The 23,699-nt window shown below is 39.4% G+C and overlaps 2 protein-coding genes across 3 annotated transcripts in view; one reads left to right on the top strand and one right to left on the bottom strand.

Moving 5' to 3' along the window:
* The window catches only part of zcchc24 (zinc finger, CCHC domain containing 24), a 37,748-nt gene extending 30,998 nt beyond the window's left edge, over nt 1-6,750 (bottom strand). Inside the window, exons 1-2 of the mRNA XM_086180885.1 lie at nt 6,293-6,750; nt 1,351-1,551 (exon numbers count right to left, since the gene is read on the bottom strand). Of these exons, the coding sequence (XP_086037011.1) occupies nt 1,351-1,551; nt 6,293-6,532 (441 nt within the window). The 5' untranslated portion in view covers nt 6,533-6,750. The remainder of the gene's footprint in view (nt 1-1,350; nt 1,552-6,292) is intronic.
* A 1,473-nt stretch (nt 6,751-8,223) lies between these two features.
* Nucleotides 8,224-20,393, top strand: anxa11a (annexin A11a). 2 transcript variants are annotated; one of them, XM_086180884.1, is made up of 15 exons: nt 8,224-8,360; nt 10,585-10,830; nt 11,408-11,490; nt 13,191-13,481; nt 13,631-13,718; nt 14,042-14,136; nt 14,446-14,559; nt 15,091-15,181; nt 15,679-15,758; nt 15,858-15,914; nt 16,022-16,115; nt 16,249-16,344; nt 18,368-18,426; nt 18,846-18,968; nt 19,065-20,393. In XM_086180884.1, exons 2-15 carry the CDS (start codon nt 10,587-10,589, stop codon nt 19,122-19,124), a joined length of 1,575 nt encoding a protein of 524 aa, XP_086037010.1. In that variant the 5' UTR covers nt 8,224-8,360; nt 10,585-10,586; the 3' UTR covers nt 19,125-20,393. The 2 variants fall into 2 exon arrangements, with proteins under 2 accessions (XP_086037010.1, XP_086037009.1); XM_086180883.1 differs by having other exon boundaries at nt 13,044-13,481.
* The last annotated feature ends 3,306 nt before the right edge of the window (nt 20,394-23,699 follow it).

The raw sequence follows: 23,699 nt of genomic DNA, 5'->3' as shown, positions 1-23,699 counted from the left end.
TAATACCTCATTATTTAATAGGGGAACTCAACAGTGTTTTGTCCATGTTATGTCCATTTTATCTGCTTCTCCTCCTTAATTACAGATAGTTAGCCTATAAAATTTGTTTTATTCAAAGTGGAAAAATAAACCTCCACAAGTCAAAGAAAGCGCTTGTAACCATTTAATTCCTAACAAAACACAGTGTCGGACCAAAACAGCCCAAAATTGGTGCCGATAAAGAATTCGCCAGTTCAGAAATCATTTTCCAGTGTAGAGGCATTTATTAAACAGAGGGTTTTTTTTTTAACTACCTACTGAGTGATGAGATCCAAGAAAAGAACCACGACAACAAGATAGCGCTGGTTAATATCCTTGTTGTGAGTTAACAAAGCTTTTTATCTCGTGATTTTGAGGTTATATCCTGTGTGATCCCAAGATAACGACATTAAAAACTAAATTGCAAGTAGGTCGTCCATAGCTTCAATGGATGATTGTATTTTTTGGCATAAAATATTATTGGAATCACTACAGAAAATTGCAGATGAGCATTTATTATCCAGGATTTTCTGGCAATTTAGCCACATCTTTTTAACACTGACTAAGCCTCCTATTAACATTTAACATCCGTCAGTTAATATCTGACCAAATTTAATGCAAATTAACAACAAAAAAAAGTAAAAGCTAAAATGGCCTTGATAGTCTGAGAGATGACTAAAGGAGGTTTCAGGAGATGACAACAGCTGGGACCACATTAGTCACACATTAGCATGCACATGATGACCTCCCTGCTAAAGCTCAAGGTTGATTTACCAGTGTTTCACTCCAAACCTGCAGCGCTGAATCAGTAGGAGAGCTAGCAGAACATGCATTAATCTTCAGCTACATGTGCAGAAAACATGTAAATCAGAGAAGCTGGCTGTCACTGTTTAAGTTGTTGGATTCTAAAATCCCCAATAATATGATGATGATGCGTAGGCTGACAGTTTGAACTAGTTTGCTTTACTGTGGTTGTGACGGATGATAACTTGCAACACGCTATTGCAGTTAGGAGGAACACAAGCACACATATACAGACACTTGCACACATGACTGCAGAAGACAGAGGCCAGCCTGTTTAACAAGTAGGTCAGACCTGAGCCAGAGAGAGAGAGAGAGAGAGAGAGAGAGAGAGAGAGAGAGAGCAACGGTCATTGGCTGGGAGCGAGCTCAGCTTTAGTGCCATCACTGACTTGTATGAACAAAATGAGACGACACAGACGGAGTTCAAAATCACACGTTGCAGTTAATTCAATTAAAAACAGCGGATAAGAGTGGAATGCGTAGTTGTGTGACGCGTTGTTGATATGTAATACGGGTTATGTGTCTTACCTGAGGGCAGTCTTTAATGTAATGGCCTTTGTTGAAGCACAAGTGGCACAAGTAATTGGGTGGGGGTCTCTTATTGGGCTTTCTTGGCTCTGATGAAAGGGAAAGGTCTGAGAAATGGTCCGTCAGGGAGTTGAGTCCATCCACGATGTTATTCAAGGAGCCGTAGGGTGACACATTCTTATAAACATTGTTGTTCAAGGCCTAAAAAAAACAAAAACAATGTCACGTGAGGTTGTGTTCGGACCTATAAATCTTTGTTTTAAATATTTGAATATGTTAAATAAGAATAAAGCCCCTTTTTGACCACAGGAACTCAGGACCTTCATTTCTACTAGAGAAACTTAGTTCTGGGGATATTATTTAACCTCCAAAAGTCCCACCACAAGAGGTAATGCTTTCCTAAGTCCCAGGAACTACTAGAGTGGGTGTTTTTCTGGTTGGTTCAGTACTTACATTTTGTTTCACCCGCCATGTTTATGAAAGACTGTAAAATTGATTGTGTTAACATGGCTTACACTGCTATAATATGAATAAATCGTGGAGTAAAATAGCAACAACAAAAAAAATCTTACAACTTATTGACCAATGAGAATCTGCATTCCTCAAAGGACTAATTTTTCAAATCTTTGGAGGTTTTTAGTTGCATTCATGGCAACAGGGAAACCAAGATTTCCAACAGAGTTGCCAAGTGGGTGTCCGTAAAGCTTCCGAAAACTTTGCCAACCATTAAAGAATGAAAAGAATACAAAAAACAACATGTCCAAAAAAAATTAATATTCCAGATATTTTTTCATGAAGGACAATTGCTGCCATTTGTAATGATGTTGGTGAGAAAATATACCAAGATCCAACCTATAATTTTCCAAATAGGACACACAACTGCGCTAGATTTTCTAGCCGACGTCCGACTTGTATTGAATGCAGCATTTCATCCGCGGTCAAAATGCGGATACCGATAGACTGAAGGAAACTTTTTAGTTCCAGAACAAATGGTTCCTGTGACTTTAGGTGGAGAAGAGCCATGTGCTTAACAACAACAACAACAACAACAACAACAACAACAACAACAACAACAGCACAACAATGTTTACGCAGTCATATCAAATATTAGTCCAGAAATTCATTGCAACGTGTTGACATGTACTCAACCACAATGCCGCATACAAATAGTATCTCATAAAAAAAAATTGCGTTTCTGGTTTGGAGTGTTTCAGATGCTGCAATTAATCAACAATTTCCTTTGAGTGTCCTATTTTCTGCAGGGCAAAAAAAAAAAAGAAAAACAGAACCTCCAAGATCATTTCTCTCATTAAATTCAGAACATCTGGCAAGAGTCCCAGCTGTGCTCATGAGCTGGAAAAGTACTAAGCATGTCCACAGAGAAAGACAGGACTTTACAGAGGATGACTCACTGTAAACAAGATGGGAGGCATGTTCCCTCACCAGCCTGTGGAACATCAGCAATGTCACCATGCACTGTTGGCCGTAAACAAGCCACGGTCAGTGTTTGTCGTCTGCTCGGAGCCCCAGAACACATGCCGCTGGCTTGGGGAATTTACTGAAAATGCCCTCTGAATATTAATAACAGGGAGAGTGTAGCCTGCAGCTCCTCATGTCCCCTCTCATGCATATCTACTCTCGTCACATCAAATCCAGCCACAACAGAAAATTCTCAGATAAATTATGGAGATTTTAATGAAAGTTTGTATTTCATATGGTGAAAAAGCTGGTTGAACATGCTAAACCAAGTCTGACGATCTAACTTGAACATTATATTAAAGTTGGGATGCACCAATTATTACATTTTTGGTGGATATCATTAACGGTGTTTGAAATAATCATTTGTCAAATAGCCAATGCAGATGGCTTCGTTGGTTTGATTTTGCTAATACTGACGTTCGTTTTTGTTGACACCATCTTTGAGGACAAAATCAATCCCTCAAATTTCTGTGACAAACTTTAACATAACCTCAAAAAACGAAGGTCTTCACTGTCGTCTGTGAATGCCTTCTTATTTGCCGGGCTGACAATGGTCAACAAGGCAAATATCAACCGATATGGATGCACTAAAGATAAATATCAGTACATGCTTACTTTAAAGTTAAAGAGGACAACTACTTGAAACAAATACTCCTAAATTTTCTAGTTTTTTCCTTAGCTCATGGTAACCCTTCCACAAAGTTTGGTGAAAATCATCTTCAAATGTTTATGTAATCCCACTAAAAGACAGACGAATCACGTAATAAATCCATTCTCATCACCAAGTTCCATGGGGCACAGGTCTGTGTCTGGGAAATGATGTTGCTGTTGATATTTAATGTTATACAGCACAGAAACTTTAGACTTGGCAACCTGGCCAAGGCCCAGAGCCAAATTTTTATCTGCAGGCTGTAAGATTGTCTTGCTAACCAACTCCAGCTTTGAAACTCATGTTCATTTATTACATTTAGTTGCTGTAAATCAAACATTACGGCTCAAGTTTTCCATCTGCCACACGTTTCAGCTGGCGGTATTCCTGTGTCATGTATTACCAGCGCTCTTGATGAAGTCTTAGTGCACTTGTGGAGTGATTTAAGCAATCACTAAACAAGAAACTTTGCTCCATTTAGGATCCTGTTTAGCTTCAAAGCTCCAGGGGAAACTGATTTCACACACATCTGCTACAGGTGGGGTGAGACTGTTTATTTAGTAAGTGAGTGAGTGAGTGAGTGAGTGCGATATCATAGTCAAACAAACTTTAAGTGAATTGTGGATTCAGAAAGAAAGGAAAATGTATATTAGTTTATCATTTCCATGGACTTTTTTTTGTTGAATAAAATAAGCTACATAGTGCTGCCAGAAGTTGGCAGTACAGGCAACGATACATTGCTTTAGCAAATATAACAGAAGAAGGGCAGCCTGTCAAAGAAAAATGGAGTCAGTTCTCGAGATGCTCAACAATATTGCCGCATCATCGATAGCAGCAGATTTTGATGATTATGGTAATATACCATTATCAATCCACGTCTATATTTTCGGCGATTTTGCTCCGAAAATTAAGAGAGATATTCCTTTTTTTTTAACTTTGCAATGTTTACATGTGCTTTCCAGTATGCCCAACATGTTAGTATCATACGAACTTATTCTCATACAAAAGATATCAACACCTGCTGCAGGCCAAAATCAGTTAAGTGGGTTAAAATATCAGCAGATCGGATGTCAGCAAGAGCAATTTCATCTCATGCTTCCCTACTGTCTACTGTCCAGAAACGAAAAATATGTTATTTTAACAAAAAATTTCCATCAACCTTTTCTGATGCGATACTTTAAAACCCATTAATATGTTTTGATTGTAACCCAACTAGTGAGCGAGTGAGTTAGATGTGTGTAGCGATGGAACACATAATGGTGATACTGTCCTGTGGCGACCAACTGTAGCTAAACTGTGACTGTTTTCACAGACCCAAGGTTGTGGTGTCACACATCAGGGGGCAATCACACTGTTGTTTTTAAACCAGGTGACCGTTAGCATAAAACAACAGGGATTATCATGGGAATAGGAGTAGATCAGTGCAGCCTGGGAACTGAGGATTTAATGGAAAAACACGTATCAGTTGCGTATTTTTGAATATGTGTGCAGAGGAAGGGATTTTTGATTTGTAAGTGTCAGCAGACGACACTAAACGAACATACAGTTCCAAATCAATGCATTAATTCAACTTTGAACCTTTGCTGTAAAAAAAAACAACTCCATTCGTCATCTCATCCTCAAATGTCTGCGGTGACTTATTTTACTTGGCATAACTAGTAAAGTAAATTGCACAATGCACCCCAACCCCCCCCCCCACCCGACCCCCCACTCCTTAAACTGTTTCCAGCCTCTAAGTATGCTCCCTCAGTTTGAAATACTCATGTGGATTGCGTTGCATTACACAACCGCGTGTAATGTATAATGTGCACACCCAATTTTCAGAGGACTGCTTCATGTTAAATGATGCCTTCATAATGAACACTGGCTTGTAGATCAATCTACTATTTCCAAAACACATTTCCTGTCATAGAAGCACACATACAGGTGTGCGGTCCAGACATTTTGCCCGTCCTATATGTGATTTCTTGTGTGTATTTGAGTGGAGGTGTGCCGCTGGGGTCTTTGCACTGTGGAGTTTGTCGTATCAGGTTTGCACCCTGCATACGTTAGCAGCATGTTTGTCCCTAAAATTACACAGAGCTACCAAAATAGACAATATGCAAACAAGGATTGATTTTGTTTGCTCAAGCTGGTCTATTTGAAGGCATCAGTAGAGGACTGCCGTGGCCTTCTTTACCTTTATCTGATAAGGGATAAGTCACACATTAGTAGGCTGAAAACACACTTATTTGGAATGATTGTTATTTGTAATATCATTACCATGCAAAGAAAAGGGGGTGAAGTGGACATAATTAACCTATAATTGTTTAAAGTAAGTTCCAAAGTTGATGGGGACATTGTGACACTAAATACAGTTTTGACCCCCAGCCATGAAATATTTTGACCTCCAAAGGAATCAGTTACATCAATAATATAGTTAAAGTGACATATATATATATATATATATATAGAGAGAGAGAGAGAGAGAGAGAGAGAGAGAGAGAGGGAGCGACAGAGAGAGACTGCTCATGTTGATCTTTATTTCTGCAAAGTATGAAAATGATAATTAATAAAATATTAAAAGCTGTGACCTGTTTCTAAGGAATATGTTTCAGCAGCATCCTAAACTAGTACAGAAGTTATTGTCCATATAAGAAATCTCACAGCGGCTGTATCCTACCAGAATAGACCATGCTGTACATGCTGAAACATTTCCTGCGCACACATGCAACAGGGTCAACCGACCAAGCAGCTCAGATTCTCACAAAGCCAAACTAAACTCAAACTCAAACTGATAATCTGAAATCCTCCTATCGTCATGCCATTTTTCACCTCGTTCCGCTGCAGCTGGAAGAAGTTGTTGAGATAGTTGGAGTTAAGAGAGGAGCTCAGGTCCGCCGATGCGGGAGTCTTGCTGAAAGTGAGATCCGGGTGGGAAGAGTTGGGCTCGGGTCTGAACGCGTCAAAGGCGCTGGTTTGGTGGGGGTCTTGTAAAGAGAGATAGACCCAGTTGAGAAGTTGCGCTGGCTGGTACACGGAGGCACTCGTGTCTATGGCAGACAACAAGCTCATCTTTCACTTCAGAGGGGCTCAGCTAGATTTTCCACCACTGTTTCTTCTTGGATTCTTTTTCGTTCCCCGGCAGATGGCAAGTGCTCCTTTTTGTTCCCGCAAAGGGCCCTGTCCTCCTCACGCCGGGAGCCTCGTCCCAGTGAAGTGTTACTCAGAAGTCATTGCGCTAACATGTCAGTATAAAAAGTTTTCCCCTGCTCCCCATGGTCCGCTATCTGCCTTTATTGCAGCGGGGCAGAGGGAAGCGCTTTGAATATTCAATGAGGACGGCAGTGACGCAACCGAGGACGCAGACCAATCGGCGTCCTGCTTTATGAATATTAATTAGTAGCCAACTGGGACAAATGGTTCATCTGCCTCTTTTAACTCTCTGCTCATCACTGAGCTTTGGAAAGATATTGAACTGCGTTCAACAGTTGTTTTTTCAACTAAGAGAATTTTGCTGTTAATACCCCCACCCCCCACCCCCCCCCAAAAAAAAAAATCTGTCAATGAATATCATTCAATCGTCTGAAAAATATCTGTAAAAGTGTTGTAAGGCAAACAAAAACTGTGTCACTGATAGAACAATCAATAGATAAATCCAATCGGTAGTCTACCTCCAACGGGCCCGGGCACCTCTCAGTCTGTCCCTCCCAGCCTCCCAGCCAGCCGGCGGGTGACAGTAGACCCCGGAGCCTATGGGAAAGTTGTAGAAATGGCTCTCTCTAGTGGCAAATATCTCTCACACACCTACAATACCGCACACCCTATAGATTTTTTTTCAAACATAATTACAGGTATATTAACAACATTTCCAAACAAAACTAGGGGGGGGGGGGGAATGACCACGAGAAATCTACGGACAATATTGGACTTTTTGTGCCAATATCTAATATGCTGATGTTTTACAACTTGTGGGTAAATAGCTGATATCTACCAATGTCAATATTATCCGTAGACTACATAAAGAAGATTTAATATATTTTTCTATAAACTGAAGAACACATGTTAACATTATGGACTACAAGGAAAAATGGGGAGAATAAAATCCTTGAATGATAAGCAATGAAGAACACCTAAGCACTTTCATATATACTGTCTATTTTTTTTAATGACCAATATCTGCCTATATTATCCTGCCCTAGTTCAACTGCCTACCGATTTTTAGATTCTCTAATTGTGCTGCTATAGTGACAATTCTTAATTGAATAAACTTTAAACGTTAGGTTAGGCATTTGCCCATCTTTTTCTGTGGATGAGGGGTGAAATCAGCTGTACATAAAAAAATCCTTTCCATTCTTCAAAACCCCTAAAAATGTCTTCATCCAGAAGCTCAATCAGCTGAGCATCAATTGAACTCTGAAGAATGAATTGAACACAGAAGAAATGGTTTGTTTGTTTGTTTCAAAGAAAAGTGATGTTTACGTACACTGAACACTCTTGTTTCTGAACGTTTGTCATTTCCTGGATGCCCCCGTGATTCCCCTGGGTATCGCATGCATATATGCGTCAACAGATAAAATATAAAGGATAAAATGTTGACGAATAAATTCCTGCGGGAAGCCTGTTTGTTCTGTACAGCGCAACAGTGATGCTAATGTCAAATTGTGAAATCTTAGGGAAAATCAACTCATAGTTTCCATAAGGTCACGAGCAGGTAATTGTTTCAGCGTGGTCACGTGGTTCTCTGACAGCCGCACATCCACGCTGTGTGACGGACACATACATAGATGGGTGGGTCCGTCTCGAACAGGCATGGAAACTATGAGTCCCACCCACTCCACTTAAATACACTCTGTACTGCCCTAAAATACATTCACCAGGAAGAGACAACTTACAGGCCAAAGTAAGTGCTATATTCATTTAAATATTCAAACAATTCAACATAGAGTCGAGGCGGGTTTCGACCTAAAACGTGTTAATGGTATTTATGCTTGAGAAGTGACTATTTTTGGAAGGATTTGGCGGTTTATCGTTACACTTCTGTTTTCGTTGCTTTCGTTAGCCCGCCAGCGTCGTTGCACATTAACCAGTGCTCGTAACTCCTAACTAAACGCCAGGCTACATGCAGCTCTCAGGAACGCATTTATACGTAGCTCGCTAACTTAGCTAACTATGGGACGGTATGTTCAACTGACATGACGTTCTTAATCCAGCCTGGTTATTTTAAAGGAGGAGTTAATTTGGTGGGGTTTACAGAGGTTTGTATAGGCCCGAAGTACAGTTGTACTTGATAGTTCCTACTGGAGCAAGCTCACATTTGTTACCAGCGAACTTTAACGTTGGTTTTCAGGTGCTAAACGGGTGTCCATGTGTTAAACGGTGAACTCATTAGCTTTCGTAAATTAAAGATTGACGTCCGCTCCTTTTATCTTAAGTCCTGACGTGACTTACGTAACAACCTCAAGGCAGGAGTAAACAAGGCAGCTACATTGCAGAGGAAATGGGATGTCGATAACGCTCTTGTAACGGACTTACAACAACTCACGTCACCCCTCCTTTTTTTATTTAAATTTCTGACCCCGAATCTTTATTAACACCACAACCCTTTAAACCAAGTGGGACATGCATGGGCTGCAGCTGTGCATTGCGGATTTGCCACAGTTTTCTCATAAAAGAGCAAGATTTTAATGTGAACCAGGGCTTTCAACTAGTGATGCACGATAATATTGGCATACCATTTTATATATATATATATATATATATATATATATAATGGTATGACAATATTATATATATATAATACTAATTTTTGAGACTAATGTATATATGTATATGTGTGTGTGTATATATATATTATATATATATATTTATATATATATATATATTGTATATATTAGTGCTGATATTAATGTTTTCCCTGTCTATTCTTCTTTGCTTGTCATATGTAGTGGTAATTTTAAGTATACACAAAATATCATTTATTTAAACTGTCCTTAATACAGGTAATGTTGATATATTTAAATACCAGAAATATTTCCTTATCAGATATTGGCCAAAAAAATGATATGTTTTGCATCCCCACAAAAGAGCTGTATTGTCTGGAATAATAACCTTGAATTAAAATTTTGTAAAGGTATTTTGAATTAAGAGCGGTGTGTCTGTTTTTGAATTCAGCAACATGACATGAAGAAGAAGCACGTGAGAAAATTTAGGAGATTAATGTCGGTCCTTGTGCGGTAGCTTCCCTGCCTTGTGCTAGATAAGTATCATGGAGGAGAGGACTATTCCATTGAATTTAACTGAAGTCAGTGTTACCATGGAACAAGTAGGCAATTGGAAAGCAAAAGTTAGAGTGAACCAAACCAAAATGTTCCTTACCACCCTAGCAATGAGCTAAAAATAAATGTGATCCATTGCCCTGGAATGCAGACTTTGCCATTTATTCAATGACAATGACGGTGAATGTGATGATCGTCCATTCAGAAAACAACATTGTGGCACATTAGATTTAAAAAATGCAGTCATTTGAGTTTAGTTACTGATACGCTGTTTGTGCATCACTTTATAGTTGTACTTACTTAAATGCTTTATATTCCTTTGTTAATTAGATTTTCTCTTGTATCTGTACTGAAGTCTTTTCGCCTGAAGTGAATCCCTAACAAACTTCTTCATACTGAAATGTATGTGTAATTTTGGTTCAACACTGAGTGATGCACCTTAACCTATAAAACTAACTAAAATTGCATGTGTTGCTCCCATACAAAAACTAAACATATTATTTTTAGTCGGATCAAAATGTTGCCCAGCAAACAAGTAAAGTACAGGTGCACTATTTATTTAAAGTCCAGTTTACATGTTTTAGTGAGTGGCTACCAATTGGGCAGAGAGGGACAGTTTTACTACTAGGTCTGTATACAAACCTTCTCATGTTACTTTGTCCTGTATATCTTAAGTTTGGGTTTAAAAGTGTAGTGTTCCTTATTTAATGTTCTAAACCAGTGTATGGTAGTAGAACTGATACATTTCAATTTCCATGGCAAAATGTCATGCATATTATTAAGATTATGTTTGTATCAAGTAAAATTCGGCAGTTTTTGACAGTTTTGATTTATTTTGTGTTTTTAAAGCCATGAGCTACCCTGGATACCCCCCTCAGGCAAGTGGATACCCCCCTCAGGCAAGTGGATACCCGACTCAGCCTGGGGCTTACCCACCACAACCTGGTGCTTACCCGCAGCAGCCTGGAATGTACCCTCCACAAGCAGGAGGCTACCCACCACAACAAGGCGGCTATCCTTCACAGCCTGGTTATCCACCACAGGCGGGAGGCTTTCAACAACCACCTGGAGGCTACCCACAGGCACCACCCACAGGTAAGGTATCACACCCCTGTCAAGGCCTTTGTGACTCATTAGAGGCAAAGCACAAGTGATTATAGCCACTATGTTTCCAGAAATATCCCACTTGCACATGTTAGAGTCACAGTGCTGCACCCCGAGTAGTAACCTTTTACCAACCATCTAATTTAAAGTTAAATTTCAAAAATAGAACTTGCTGGGTTAACTCAACTGTACTTGAAGTGGAAATGAGCAGAAGAGAAACAGAATGACGAGGTCCCTGTTAAACAGATGAGTCTGTGATGTCATGATTGTAGGCAAAAAGGATCATGAGATTTTAAGTTTGCAGAGTTGTTATTTTTTCCTCCGAAAAACAAACAAGCCTCTGCTGTTGCTAAGAGAAACATGTTCCACACTCCAGCTTACTCATAGTACTCCCATTCTCTGTCCAGCACTCTTTCACCTACTTGCTGACTAGCTGGAAAGTGAGAAAAAGGAAATTCCAGTAAGAGGGGTCATTCTTAATTCCACCAGGCCTTTAGAAGCCAATTTAATCTGTAACTTTCATATGGGAAAGTCGATTGAATAGTTCTGTTTTTGTTGTGTCCTTCAGGAAGCTGGGGCGGTGGTCCGACTGGTGGATATCCAGCTATAGGTATGGACAACTTAACCAACCCTGGATACAACGCTGGCATGGTAGGTTGAGCCTAAAATCAGCTGCGCCTTGAAAATTCTGACTATTGCTATAATGCTACGTCATCAGATTATTGCATTACATATTCCAGTTAGAATGAGTTACACAGCCATTAACGGATTATCTCCTCATTTCACTTTACGGTAAGAATTTTCAAAGTCGGCATCCCAAACTCCTCAGTTAGCTTCTCTTTCTAGTTTTCTTGCATGAGATAAAATGTGAACTACTTTATTCTCATTTACTATTTCATTCGCACTTCTAAAACCTGTCCTTGTCATGCAGCTTCAAATCCTTTTACTTCTCTTAGTTCATTCTGTTGTATTCTCATTTTTGTTATCTGTATTTTATTTCACTATATTGCATGGCCACACTTTGTTTGGATACCTGCACTTAATACGATTTGGTTCATCATGGTAGAAATTCAAGGAGTTTCACCTTCAAATTCTCTCGGTAGTTGTACCTTATTATAGGGGTGGGAATCACCTCAGGGTAAGATATTATCATACTTACGCCATATGATAGTATTGCAATATGCTGTATAAAGGTATTTTGCCATTTATAGAGACTGACGCATAAAAAGTAACAATCAGCACAATACCTCATCCCTCTTCAGTCTTTTTTTTATTTGTCACAATCTGAGTTCTAAATTATTTTTATTTGCAGTCGTCATAAACGGTTCAAAGTCTGACCAACACCATGTTGCATGATCCCAAAAATTGTAACTTTTTTTTATTTAGTCTTCATAGTCCAATATAACGGGACAGAAAATGAACCTCTCTGTAGAGCTTGACCTCTACAGTGTTTTGTAAGCATGGAAATCCTGTCTTTTCCCATGATGTCTATATCACCATCTTCTGACTTTATTATGTAGCCTATTTTATCCACTTCAAACAAGTGGATGGAAACACACTTCATGTACATTTCCCTTTTAGTGACTTATCCACAGTTTGCTTAAAGATTCTCTTGGCAGTTTACTTCACGTTTTAGTGGAATCCCAACTTCTGAGTCATTGTCAGAACTCATTCAGAATTAGGAAGTAGCTAAGTGTTTCTGATGGTGGCTTTCTTTTTGGTGGAGTTAATTTAACTTTGCTGTGGTCAGTGCTGTTTCTGGATGGAGGCATGCTAGATTTAGCCCTCTTGTTTTTAGTGTTCCCTGAGTACTGTAATTTCAAATGTCACTCTTTACATCTAACATGTTATGTCCATATCTTTTTCCCTCCCTTATTAATAAATAGTATGTAGTATCAGCCATCTTTTTTTTTTTATTATTTGACCAATTTTGAATGAACTCAGTGACCCCAGCAGCAGAAACCATCTCGTAGACTGAAAGATAAATTGTTTTTATCTGGCCCCAGTTTGTCTTTTGTTGTATAATATTACAATACTATCATGTATCATCTTTTCTTTTTCCAACACCCCTATTAATGATTTGGCAATATCACTACCAGTATTTCCATTCCAAAAAAGGTGTGACCTGTAATCTCTGTGTCAGATTCAATAATCATCAAGGATGTGTGCAGATATTATGAGATGCTAATTTTTCCAAATCACAGGTCAACCAGATTCCTGCAGGCATAGCGGGTTTTACTCAAAGTCCATTCATGTCCACCCAAGCCCCTGGGGGCTACCCAACTGTCCATCAGCCAGGTCTGTATGGTGCCCCTTTGCCTAATCAACAGTCATATGGCCTGTACCCACAGCCAGGGGGGACCATGCCCCAACCACAAGGTCCAGGGATGGGCTACCCAGGCCAGCCTGGCCAGGCTATGCCCGGTTACCCCCGTGCACCTTCACCCAACCCATCAATGCCTGGCTATGGAGGAGCACCTGCACCTATGCCTGGTTATCCCCGTGCACCATCGCCCAATCCATCAATGCCTGGTTATGGAGGAGCACCAGCACCTATGCCTGGGTACCCAAATGTCCCTTCACCAAACCCATCAATGCCAGCCTATGGAGGGGGGGCCATGCCAATAGCACCACCTATCAATGTAAGAACCTCTAAAAAAATGTAGCTGGTATTAGCATGTTAAACATGTATCCATCATGAAGTGTTACACACTTTTTTAGGGTTACAAAATAATGTTTAAAACAATTTCTGTGTAGCAATGACATGTTGAAATTGCTTTTTGGTTCTCAGAGAGGATTCAGAGGCACAATCAAGGACTTTCCTGGAGCAGACCCTCTCAAAGATGTGGAGGTCTTGAGGAAGGCCATGAAGGGTTTCGGTGAGTGCCAAAACATAATCAAGGCTTGTTATTTAACAATGTCCGTGGATAATGGCTTCTGAAATTACTGGATGTTGTCCATTTGGTCATAATAGTTTTAGTATTTTTGGGCAATGGTGCAAACATTTGTGGGTCTGCATTGCTGCATAAGGGTAGTCCATTCATAAGAATAGAGTTCACATTGATGTCAATATTAATTAATCTTTTCAGTATTTCAGATACATCATATATCTGTTGGTTGTTCTTACAAAGGCAGCCTTGTCATTCCTGCAATGATAGTGCTAGTCTTTGTCTGAGTTTATTTTGTGGACTTGTCTGTGCAGGAACTGATGAGCAAGCCATTATCGACTTGCTGGGGAGTCGCTCTAACAAGCAGCGTGTGCCTTTGCTCCGGGCCTACAAAACTTCCTATGGAAAGGTGACAGTCGTATCCAAGCTTCTTTTTTAGTCTATATATTGTCAGTGATGCCGATTTCTATTAGTGGAGTACATACTGTTTTTAAAATAGTGCTATAAAACAAATTTACCAATATAGAATCATGCAGGGCTCAGTGTGCATTAGCTATCCTATAATATTGACAAGAAGACGACAGGTGCTGGAGCTGCCAGTAGAATAGAAAGGGGATAAAGTGTCCTTGGAGCTCAGGATAGTTACTCCACTGAGCCTCTTGCAGTGTGTTTTTAACATGATTGCTTTGAGTTATTCCAAGCTTGTTTCCATTTTCAGGATCTGGTGAAGGATTTACACTCAGAGTTGTCTGGGGACTTTAGGAAGCTGGTCATGGTCATGTTGAAGAGCCCAGCTGAACTGGATGCCTATGAGCTCCACAGTGCCATTAAGGTAAATACTAAAACCTGGAGAGAGGGTTTGATCTTTGTCTTTTTTTTGTCACCTTAAAAATCCATATTAAGATCGTTACAATGCTTGACTTCTTCTAATGTAAAATTCAAAACACAAGAAGATGTAGAAAGTTTACTTGTAACATGATTTTAAAAATGTTATAAGAGCAGTTTTCAAAGTCTGAGGTGGTGCTCCCCCCTTCAACAGAGAAAGTCCCCCCCTCCTTTCAAACATTGTCGCCTTCTTAAAATAATTGCCTTGGTCTTTTTCAAGTTTTTCAGAAAACACGAAAACTGGAGTCAAAACATCATAAGGAGTTGTTTTAGGCAACAAAAAAATTATTTTAAGAAGGTGACGATATGAATCTGGATGCTTTTGTAGACATTATCTTATTCACTTTGAAAACCTCTGTTATAAGGTATTGTATAAGCTGTATGAATGAAGACTCACTAAAAATAAACAGGATGTTTGGATGCTACAAAGTTACAGGATGCAGCTGTCAAGATTATCACTGCCATATCTTCCTAACAGGGAGCCGGAACTGATGAAGCCTGTCTGATTGAGATCCTGTCATCCCGCTCAAATGCTGAAATCAAGGAGATAAACCGTGTTTACAAAGCAGGTGAGATACCTCGGGGTGGCAAGTGTACTGCTGTCCTCATATCACTGTCTTCTCCTCCTATCTCATCGTTCACTGTGTAAAGTATTTTATTGCGTTGGTGGATAAGATCATATCATATCTAGACGTAGGCACATCCATGAAGTATCTAGATCAAGATAACAGATTAAGGAAGGTGACGAGGAAGTCATTACCCAGCAGTGTCTGATCAGTGCCATTCAGGTCTGGGCCAAATAAGTGACGAGACATTTCAGTGTAGAAATTTGCAAGTTCAAGTTAATTGTTCATTTTCTTGTTTTTTGCTACTGTTTTCATCTTTTTGTAATCTGTCCTTTGTATTGCATTGGTGATGGACATGTGCTCAGAGAATCTTCCTCTATCCTGGTTTAAAAGGAATAGTTCAACATTTTGGGGAATGGTCTAAATTATTGCTGAGCTTTGAACTCCTTGTTATTTACAGACTTTTTTCTTTTCTTCTCTTTTCTTTTTTTACATTTCAGAGTATAAGAAGTCGCTGGAGGATGCCATCAGTGGGGATACCTCAGGCCACTTCCGTAGACTCCTGATCTCACTTGCACAGGTTCACCTTCAAACCTGATAATTGAGTTTTCATATCTGATGTAATTTCAGCAACTATTTGATAACTACTTGTTTGTTTGTTTTTTCTTTTACTTTGAAGGGTAATCGTGACGAAAGAGAAAATGTTGACATCTCTCTGGCTAAACAAGATGCTCAGGTCAATAAATCTAATTTGTTCCCATTCTTAATCCAAGTTTTCCTCTTAATCTGCAATGTTTTAAACACTGACATGTTTATTTGTTCACATTGCTTTTCTCATCACAGGCCCTGTATGCTGCTGGAGAGAACAAGCTGGGGACTGATGAGTCCAAATTCAATGCCATTTTATGTGCCAGGAGCAAGTCTCATCTCAGAACAGGTATTCATCATAGAGACATGTTTACAGTTGTACTTTAATGTGACTTAATCAGTTGAGGATTGAGGAATCAAAACTCAAATGAAAGTCCTGTATTTGGCTCTTCCTCTTATTCTCTGTGTGTTTGACTGTGTAGTGTTTATGGAGTACCAGAAGATGTGTGGCAGGGATATCGAGAAAAGCATCGGCAGGGAGATGTCTGGAGACCTGGAGAGTGGCATGTTGGCAGTGGGTAAGATGGCACACCCATTCAAGTCTAGTCTCAGATGGGCCACCACACCCATGTATTGTAAGAGCAAGAAATTGCTCTGCATTATTAGTAATTACAAGTGTGTGTACTTGTCTGCAGTACAAGTATAACACAATAATGTTCCAATAAAGCAGTCTCCGTGTAGTTTATACAGTGTTACTCAGCCACCTGAATTACATTTATTAACACAATGCTGGGGGCTTGTTAAATGCATAATCTTCTTATTTTTTTGTTTGTTTGTTCCTCTTTTGCCACCAAGTCTCAGGGTCATGGTACAGTAACCTGCTTCTAGATGTATTTAATTTGTTTCCTTCCTCTGGTATTACACAACCAGTTCACAAGTTTTCCTGGTGAAGAAGTGTGCACTGCAGTGTTCAGTGTTTGTCATTGTTATGCCACTGTGTTCCTTTTCATTCTCCTATAAAAAGGGGTTGGCTTGTGATTTCTCATTCTGACTTTACATGTTTCCAAGTATAATGCTTTTTAAAGCTTCATTAAACATATATGTCCACTAGGGGCAGTCATTTCTTGAATCTGGATGACAAACATAGCCCTAATTTAAGATCTACTGTATGAAGTTGGTGTGGCTAGCATGGCAACAAGCAGCAACATTATCAGTCTTTGGTGGGTCGATGGATATAAATCAAATGTTCACTCTACATTTAGCTTTCTTTTACACTCATACATTTTCTACAAAACTGTATGGCTCTATTTTAATATGTGTGACTTTGCCTTGTGTTGCCAGACAGGCTGTGTTGCTAAATGTTGTTGAGTTGACCAGGCTAAGCAGCTCAGGAGGCTATGTTTATCATTATCACTGCCCTCCTTTCTGAATCTAAATTGTTAAATATAAAAAATATTGATTTAATGCAGCTTTGAATGTGCATTTGCATGATGGTACACAGTATTCTTCTCCCTTTTTATATTCCATTGATAGATGCATTGACTGTTGTCTTCATTTTGTCTATGATATTTCACAACGCACTCCTGGCTGTGTTTGAATAGTCCCTTGTCCTATTCTTTTTCCCTAACCACGTTTCCATAACCCAGGTGGAGACACCTTGAGGTCAAAGAGAATATATGAGGACATGAGGAGGTAAAAAAACCAAACCTCAGTGCTGAGAGAATTAGACTGCATATGGCGCCATAATTATCCAAGTGCAGATGCTACTGACATTGGTCAGTCATGGGGAAACTATCACGTTCTTTATATTGCACTTAGCCTTATGTATTCTTACTGTGTTGTGTCGTGCAGTGCTGTATGTATACGTGCACAAGAATTGTTTCTTTACCAATTCTGTTTAGTTGAAAGATCAGAAAGGCTTCTGTCCGTCATTGCAGTTGTTTCTCTGGATGCTGTAAGCTTCCCGCAGCAAACGTTTTGAGACACAATAAAAACTGTCATTAAAAATTTGACAGAAGACCGGACTCTGTCTTGAAGGAACATTGTTTCGCTTTTTAGTCCCTGTCTGGAATATACAGACAAATGGAAAAACACGTTCTTCTTTTTATGGCTTTGATTTCATTTCTATTCATCTCGTGGATTTGAAGATGAAAGCAGGAGCAGCGCATAGATTCCCCTTTTTCAAAATTTACACAAAAATGGAAAAATCAAACACAGGAATGAATTGTTGATGCTGTTTGATTATTAAGTTGAAGACAGTTGGGACGAAGGATAACATAAAATGATCCGTATCCCTTGTCATTTTGACGCTTGTTTTCATGAACAGCCCACTTGTGTGCGGCGTCAAGTAAATGTGGGATGTTCTAATCCAGCATTTCCTGTGCTGAAGGAGTCATGAAGCACCTTTCCTTAGTGTGTCAGGATTTCAAACATGGCTGCCATGACCTCTGGGTCATTTCACTCAGGAACCTTCCAAACAAAAATTGACAACTTGAATGCAACCCATAATCCAGTAATGTATGTTTGTTTGTTTCTGTTTTAGGGGTTTGTATTTAAAAATGTGCTTTTATTGATTTTTAATAAATATTTTCTCTTTTTCAGTAAAGTGTATTAAGAATACACCAGGCTACTTTGCTGAGAGACTTTACAAGGCCATGAAGGTGAGGTACTACTTCCTGCCTGGTGAGAACATCCATACATCGCAAAAGTCAAAAGTTGAGGTCTGCAGTTCCATCTGCATCCCCTCCTATCTAGAACCACTATGAGAGGTCAAAATACTTGACTTAACAGCAAAGCTCCTTCAGCCAATCAACATGACAAAGCAGGACACCATCACATGCCGAATCCAGTCAGAAGACAACTGAAAATGTATCAAAATAGTCATCAGTAGTTGTGGTTGGTCGATGACTTTCTAATGGCTCATGGTGGGTCCAGATGGAAGAGGTTGCATAGCTGCAGAGCTAAAGTACTGAGCTTGCAAGATTGGGATGTTCTCACCAGGTTGTGTATTATTAAATAAAAGTAAATTCATAACTTTGAATATTTGTGTCACTCATTGTGTTTGTGCTCATGTTGTCAGGGAGCTGGGACCAATGACAGAACCTTGATTCGTATCATGGTCACCCGTTCGGAGGTGGACATGTTGGATATCCGTCAGGAATATGTGAAGAACTACGGCAAGTCGCTGTACACACACATCTCGGTGAGTACTTTCCTTGTGTGGAGGACTTAAAAGCAACATGTTGACATGCTTCAACACATGATGGATCCATTGCTAATGCTTTTGATTTAATGACAGGGAGACACATCAGGAGACTACAAGAAACTCCTACTGAAGCTCTGCGGGGGCAGCGACTGAAAAGGAAACAATGCCATCTACATTATATACGTCCTCTATAATCAATTTTTGCCGCACGCACACACACACACACACACACACACACAAATTTATATATATATATATGCACTATACGCAAACTGCAAACCTGCATGCCATGCCAGTGTCCTCTTTGCAATGTTTACCTAGTTCTAAGAAACTTGTATTGCTGTTGTTTTCTTCTGAGTACACAGAAATTGTTTATATTTTTACAGTAATGACATGTTTTCCGGATGTTTGGGTTGAATACATGGCCACGCTATCGATTTGTACGTCATTACATTAGAATTGCAAGAGCTTTATATTTTTATGATATTTTATGTCAATTGTGCAGATAGATACCTGACATCTGGTTCAATTGTCAGAAATTATATAATGTTCAGCAATGCTGAATGAAGATGGATGGATGTACCGATCCAATATTGATGCTGGTCTGATACTGATTGTCTGAAGTAGCTGGATCGGGTGACCACAGGGCTGATTGATTCCAGTTATTTGTCTGAATTATGCATCTGCAATGTTCCGTTAACAGCTGTTAGCAGCATACTTCTGGAAGAGGCAAAGCACACAGAGAGCTAAAAGTTTGTTAGTATTTTTCACCCACTACTGCACTTGTTCTGCTATTTTTTTTAATAATAATCAATAATACTAATAATCTATTCTTTAAATTGATAAATATATGTGTGTTGTAGGGATGCATGCTATCTTGGCATTCATATCATTTTCGGACAATATTGGCCATTTTTTTCTTATTGGTATTGGTCTGATGAGCTAAACTACTGATACTGATTAGGAATATTCATGGGATTTTCCATTTTTTGGGGGGAAATGGTATATAAACTTTTTTAAAGATCATATACACATTGGTAAATATTGGCTACCAGCCTTAGCAGGAATATTAATAACAGCTGAAATGCTCCTGCAACTCTGGTGTGTTGTTAAAGTCAGGAGAGCAGTGTTTGAGTGAAGTGTGACACGAGTGATTCCAGTGTTTAACACACAGGCTTAATTTTCAAAACCCAGTTATCAGTACCTGTTAAAATTGGATCAGTTCATCCCCATTAAGACATGAATATAGCCCTTTGGTGCCAAGGTTGTCTGTTTATGTTATTATGTCCTCTATATTTTGTCTTTTCTTTGGTTTTTGTGCTATATCTTGTGTATTGTGCACATAGAAGTCATAGATCACATTTCAATTCTTTTGGGGGATTTTATCTTTTTGAGTCTCAGAAAATAAATGCCGAGAACACACGCTGTCTGGTTCATTGATGGCTCACATGCAATGTATTCATTTGGTAGTTAGGTCATTTTACCAGGAGAGGGCAGTGAGGTTCCAAATCAAACAGCTCCTTATGACTGTTCACTAGTGCAGAATATGGATAATTAAACTGTTTGACGCATGAGTCAAGTAAGCATGGTCACAATCTGTTCAGTCCACATACGAAATGTCTTGATTCACCTCACTGAGCACATGTAACTGAGTCTGAAAGTCGGTTCCACAATGGTTCTTAAATACAAAAGCTTTTAATCAATACAAATAAACGTCCTGACTCCAGTTTTTTAAAGGCCGTCATGTCTGGCTGCACGTGAAGCTTCATATATTATTAAGCCCTTCTGTCTTCACATATAACGACGCCAAACACAGTAGACGGTGAAAACATGGCTCCATGCTCCACTGACTACTGTAGCATATGTGTGCGTTAACTGCACTGTGATCAATAACCCTGTGGAGTGAGGAGGGGCACAGTGGGGGGGACTGAATTGATGGCATCCATAAAAGCAGCCCGTGCCACATTAAACAAGTCTGGCATGTCTGCAGTGCAGTCAGCAGCCTGGGAGACCCCTTGATGCAGGGAGAACCCTGTCTGATGTGTCATGTATTAGTTTACTGGGGATGACAGAAGAAGCTTGGAGGCTTCTGATAGATGTTTAGATTATAATAATTTTAATGAGGATGAAATGCAATTAGATCAGTTTTGAGAACATAATTTAGACATCATTAGATGAGTTTCACAAGGTAATTTCAAGTGTTTCAGCGATGCTCTGTCAACATTATAGTCCCGCATCACTATGATCAGAGGCTCTCCATGTTTTTGGTGTCCAGCTGAAGGCAGAGTAATAGAATGGTAATTATAACTACAGTTAATCCAATTAAGAGTCTACTATTTATCCAATCCCTTGAGAACACTCTCAGAGTGTGTTCGCATAAAAATGTCAATGTGATGCAAAGCTCCACAAACTTTTTCATTTTCTGAACCCCCCAGTTGACTCTCAAAAAGATGTAGACTCCAATTGAGGGGATTTTGCTCAATAGGGACATTTTTGTTGATGTCAGACACTCCACAAGCGTTTGAACATGAACACTAGAAATCTGATCTAACATCACTGATGGCATGCTCAGACGTAGCAAGAATCCATCCATCTGTTTTTTAACGTTTTTCCTGTTAAGGGTCGCGCAGGGGGTGGAGCCTACCTCAGCAGTCCTCAGGCGAGAGGCGGGGTTCACCCTGGATGGGTCACCAGTCCATTGCAGGGCCAACACATATGGACAGACAACCATTCACACTCACAGTCATACCTATGGTCAATTTAGAGTATCAATCAGCCTCGTCCCCTCTTGATGTCTTTGGACTGTGGGAGGAAGCTGGAGTACCAGAGAGAACCCACACAGGCACAGGGAGAACATGGAGACTCCACACAGAAAGATCCTGTGCCCGAGCCAGGGATCGAAACCGGAACCTTCTTGCTGTGATGCGACAATGCTGACCACTGCACCACCGTGCCATCCCATACCAAGAATTTGAAACATAATATGCAATTCTTTATTAATTCAGGCCTGAGCCTGAAGGTACTTCAGGTGAAGACACTGTTATATTTAATTCTACTGTTTTTCATTGTATGGTAGAAGCTGAATAAAACTAAATAACCTTTTTTATAAAAAAAAAATCAAGTTTTGTCTTCTAAGTTTTTTTTTTTGCTTTTACCAGATATTTGTCAAATTATGTTACAGTTGATTTATTTCAAAACATGAGAAAATACTGCAAAGGAAGCTGCAAGAAATTACTTGAAAATGGACAATAAACTGATTAAAAAGACATTACAAATTACAAGTTTTTCGGGGGAAAAATGGCAAGAAAGAAACATTTTGGTGAAATGACAAAAAGTCTATTTCTTGAAGTTATTTTTTTCCAAAGAACTGATCAGTGATGTGTTAAATTTCATGTATTTACATCATGCTCACAAACATTCAGATCCCCCCCCCCCCGCCTCAGTATACCCTCGAGGCTGATGGTGGTCCCCAGTTTAACAACCCTGCTTAAGTTGCGTTATTTTTACTTTGAAATCTTGAGAGTATTGTCACTCTTCAGGATTTTATACCACTGAAGTGTCAAAATAGAGTGAGAAATGAAGTAATTGCCACCCTCAGTGCAGACTACATCTCCTAACAGAACTCCACGACGACAGTCACTTGACAAAGAATCTTTCAATGTGTCAGATTTTATGTTGGTGAAAATAAATGATGGATATTCTCTTTGACAATCTCTTCAATAAAATATAAAGCCATTATCTTCCCTTTTCCAGGCTGTCTGATAAACAAATCTGTTTAATACTGTTTCAGTAAATTATCAGACAGCTAGAAACACAGCCCCTGTAGTCTAAATAATAAACTCATTTATACCCCCCAGATGAAAAGCATCAGTCTGCCTGCTCCATGTCCTCAGAAATAGGGTAACCACACAGCCATCCAATCTGTGTCAGCAGTGGGAACCTGCTTCCCTTTGATATGAATGAATTTAATTAATTTTTCATCTGAAGGGATAGCACATGGTTGCACACGCTATGCAGCCAACATGGCAGACAGAGAAGAAGAGGGGGGAGAGGGGGAGAATTGTAGATGTCACAATGAGATTTGATGCATGCCTGAATAAGGTCACGGTTTGAGAGGTATGCCTGCAGACGCCTGCCTCTGTGCCAACCATATTTATTCAGTCTGGAAGCAAAGTACATCCAGCGTCATCATATTTTATTTCACAAATCCTGCACAATTACATTTGGCAGCCTCCCACTGCTCGTGCGTTTACAAATATCACAGTACTCTCTTCTAGCTTCACCAACGCAGATATTTAACATGTTGGAACTTCTTGCAGGTGGGATCTACTGTATGGTGCATACTGCGACAGTATTATGCGAAGACTGAATTAATCTTCTTTTTTTTTTATTACTGCATCAGCATTTAACCAACATAAAATACTCAATGAGTTTCACTACTGATTTAAATATCTGTCTTTAGGGTTCCTCTGATTTGATGTGTCCATACGAACTCCAACTATTCTCCAGGGTGACATAATTATGTTTTTAATGTCAAATTCATCTTGTGCATTGTGAAAGCAAGCAATGGAAGGATGCTAAAATATTAGCTGCAATATGTAATCCAGCAAAATGCATCCACTGGTGGACACATAATAGTACACATAAAGGTTCCTGTGAGAGAGGTTCTTTGCACTGCAGAGAATGTTTTATCCAACCAGGGTTCACGTAATGACAAAATACAGAACA

The sequence above is a fragment of the Aulostomus chinensis genome, chromosome 16, assembly GCF_037954235.1.
Source record: "Aulostomus chinensis isolate RoL2024-O1b breed Wild chromosome 16, RoL_Achi_v1.0, whole genome shotgun sequence".
Lineage (NCBI taxonomy): Eukaryota > Metazoa > Chordata > Actinopteri > Syngnathiformes > Aulostomidae > Aulostomus > Aulostomus chinensis.
This window is presented reverse-complemented; position numbering and strand designations above follow the sequence as displayed.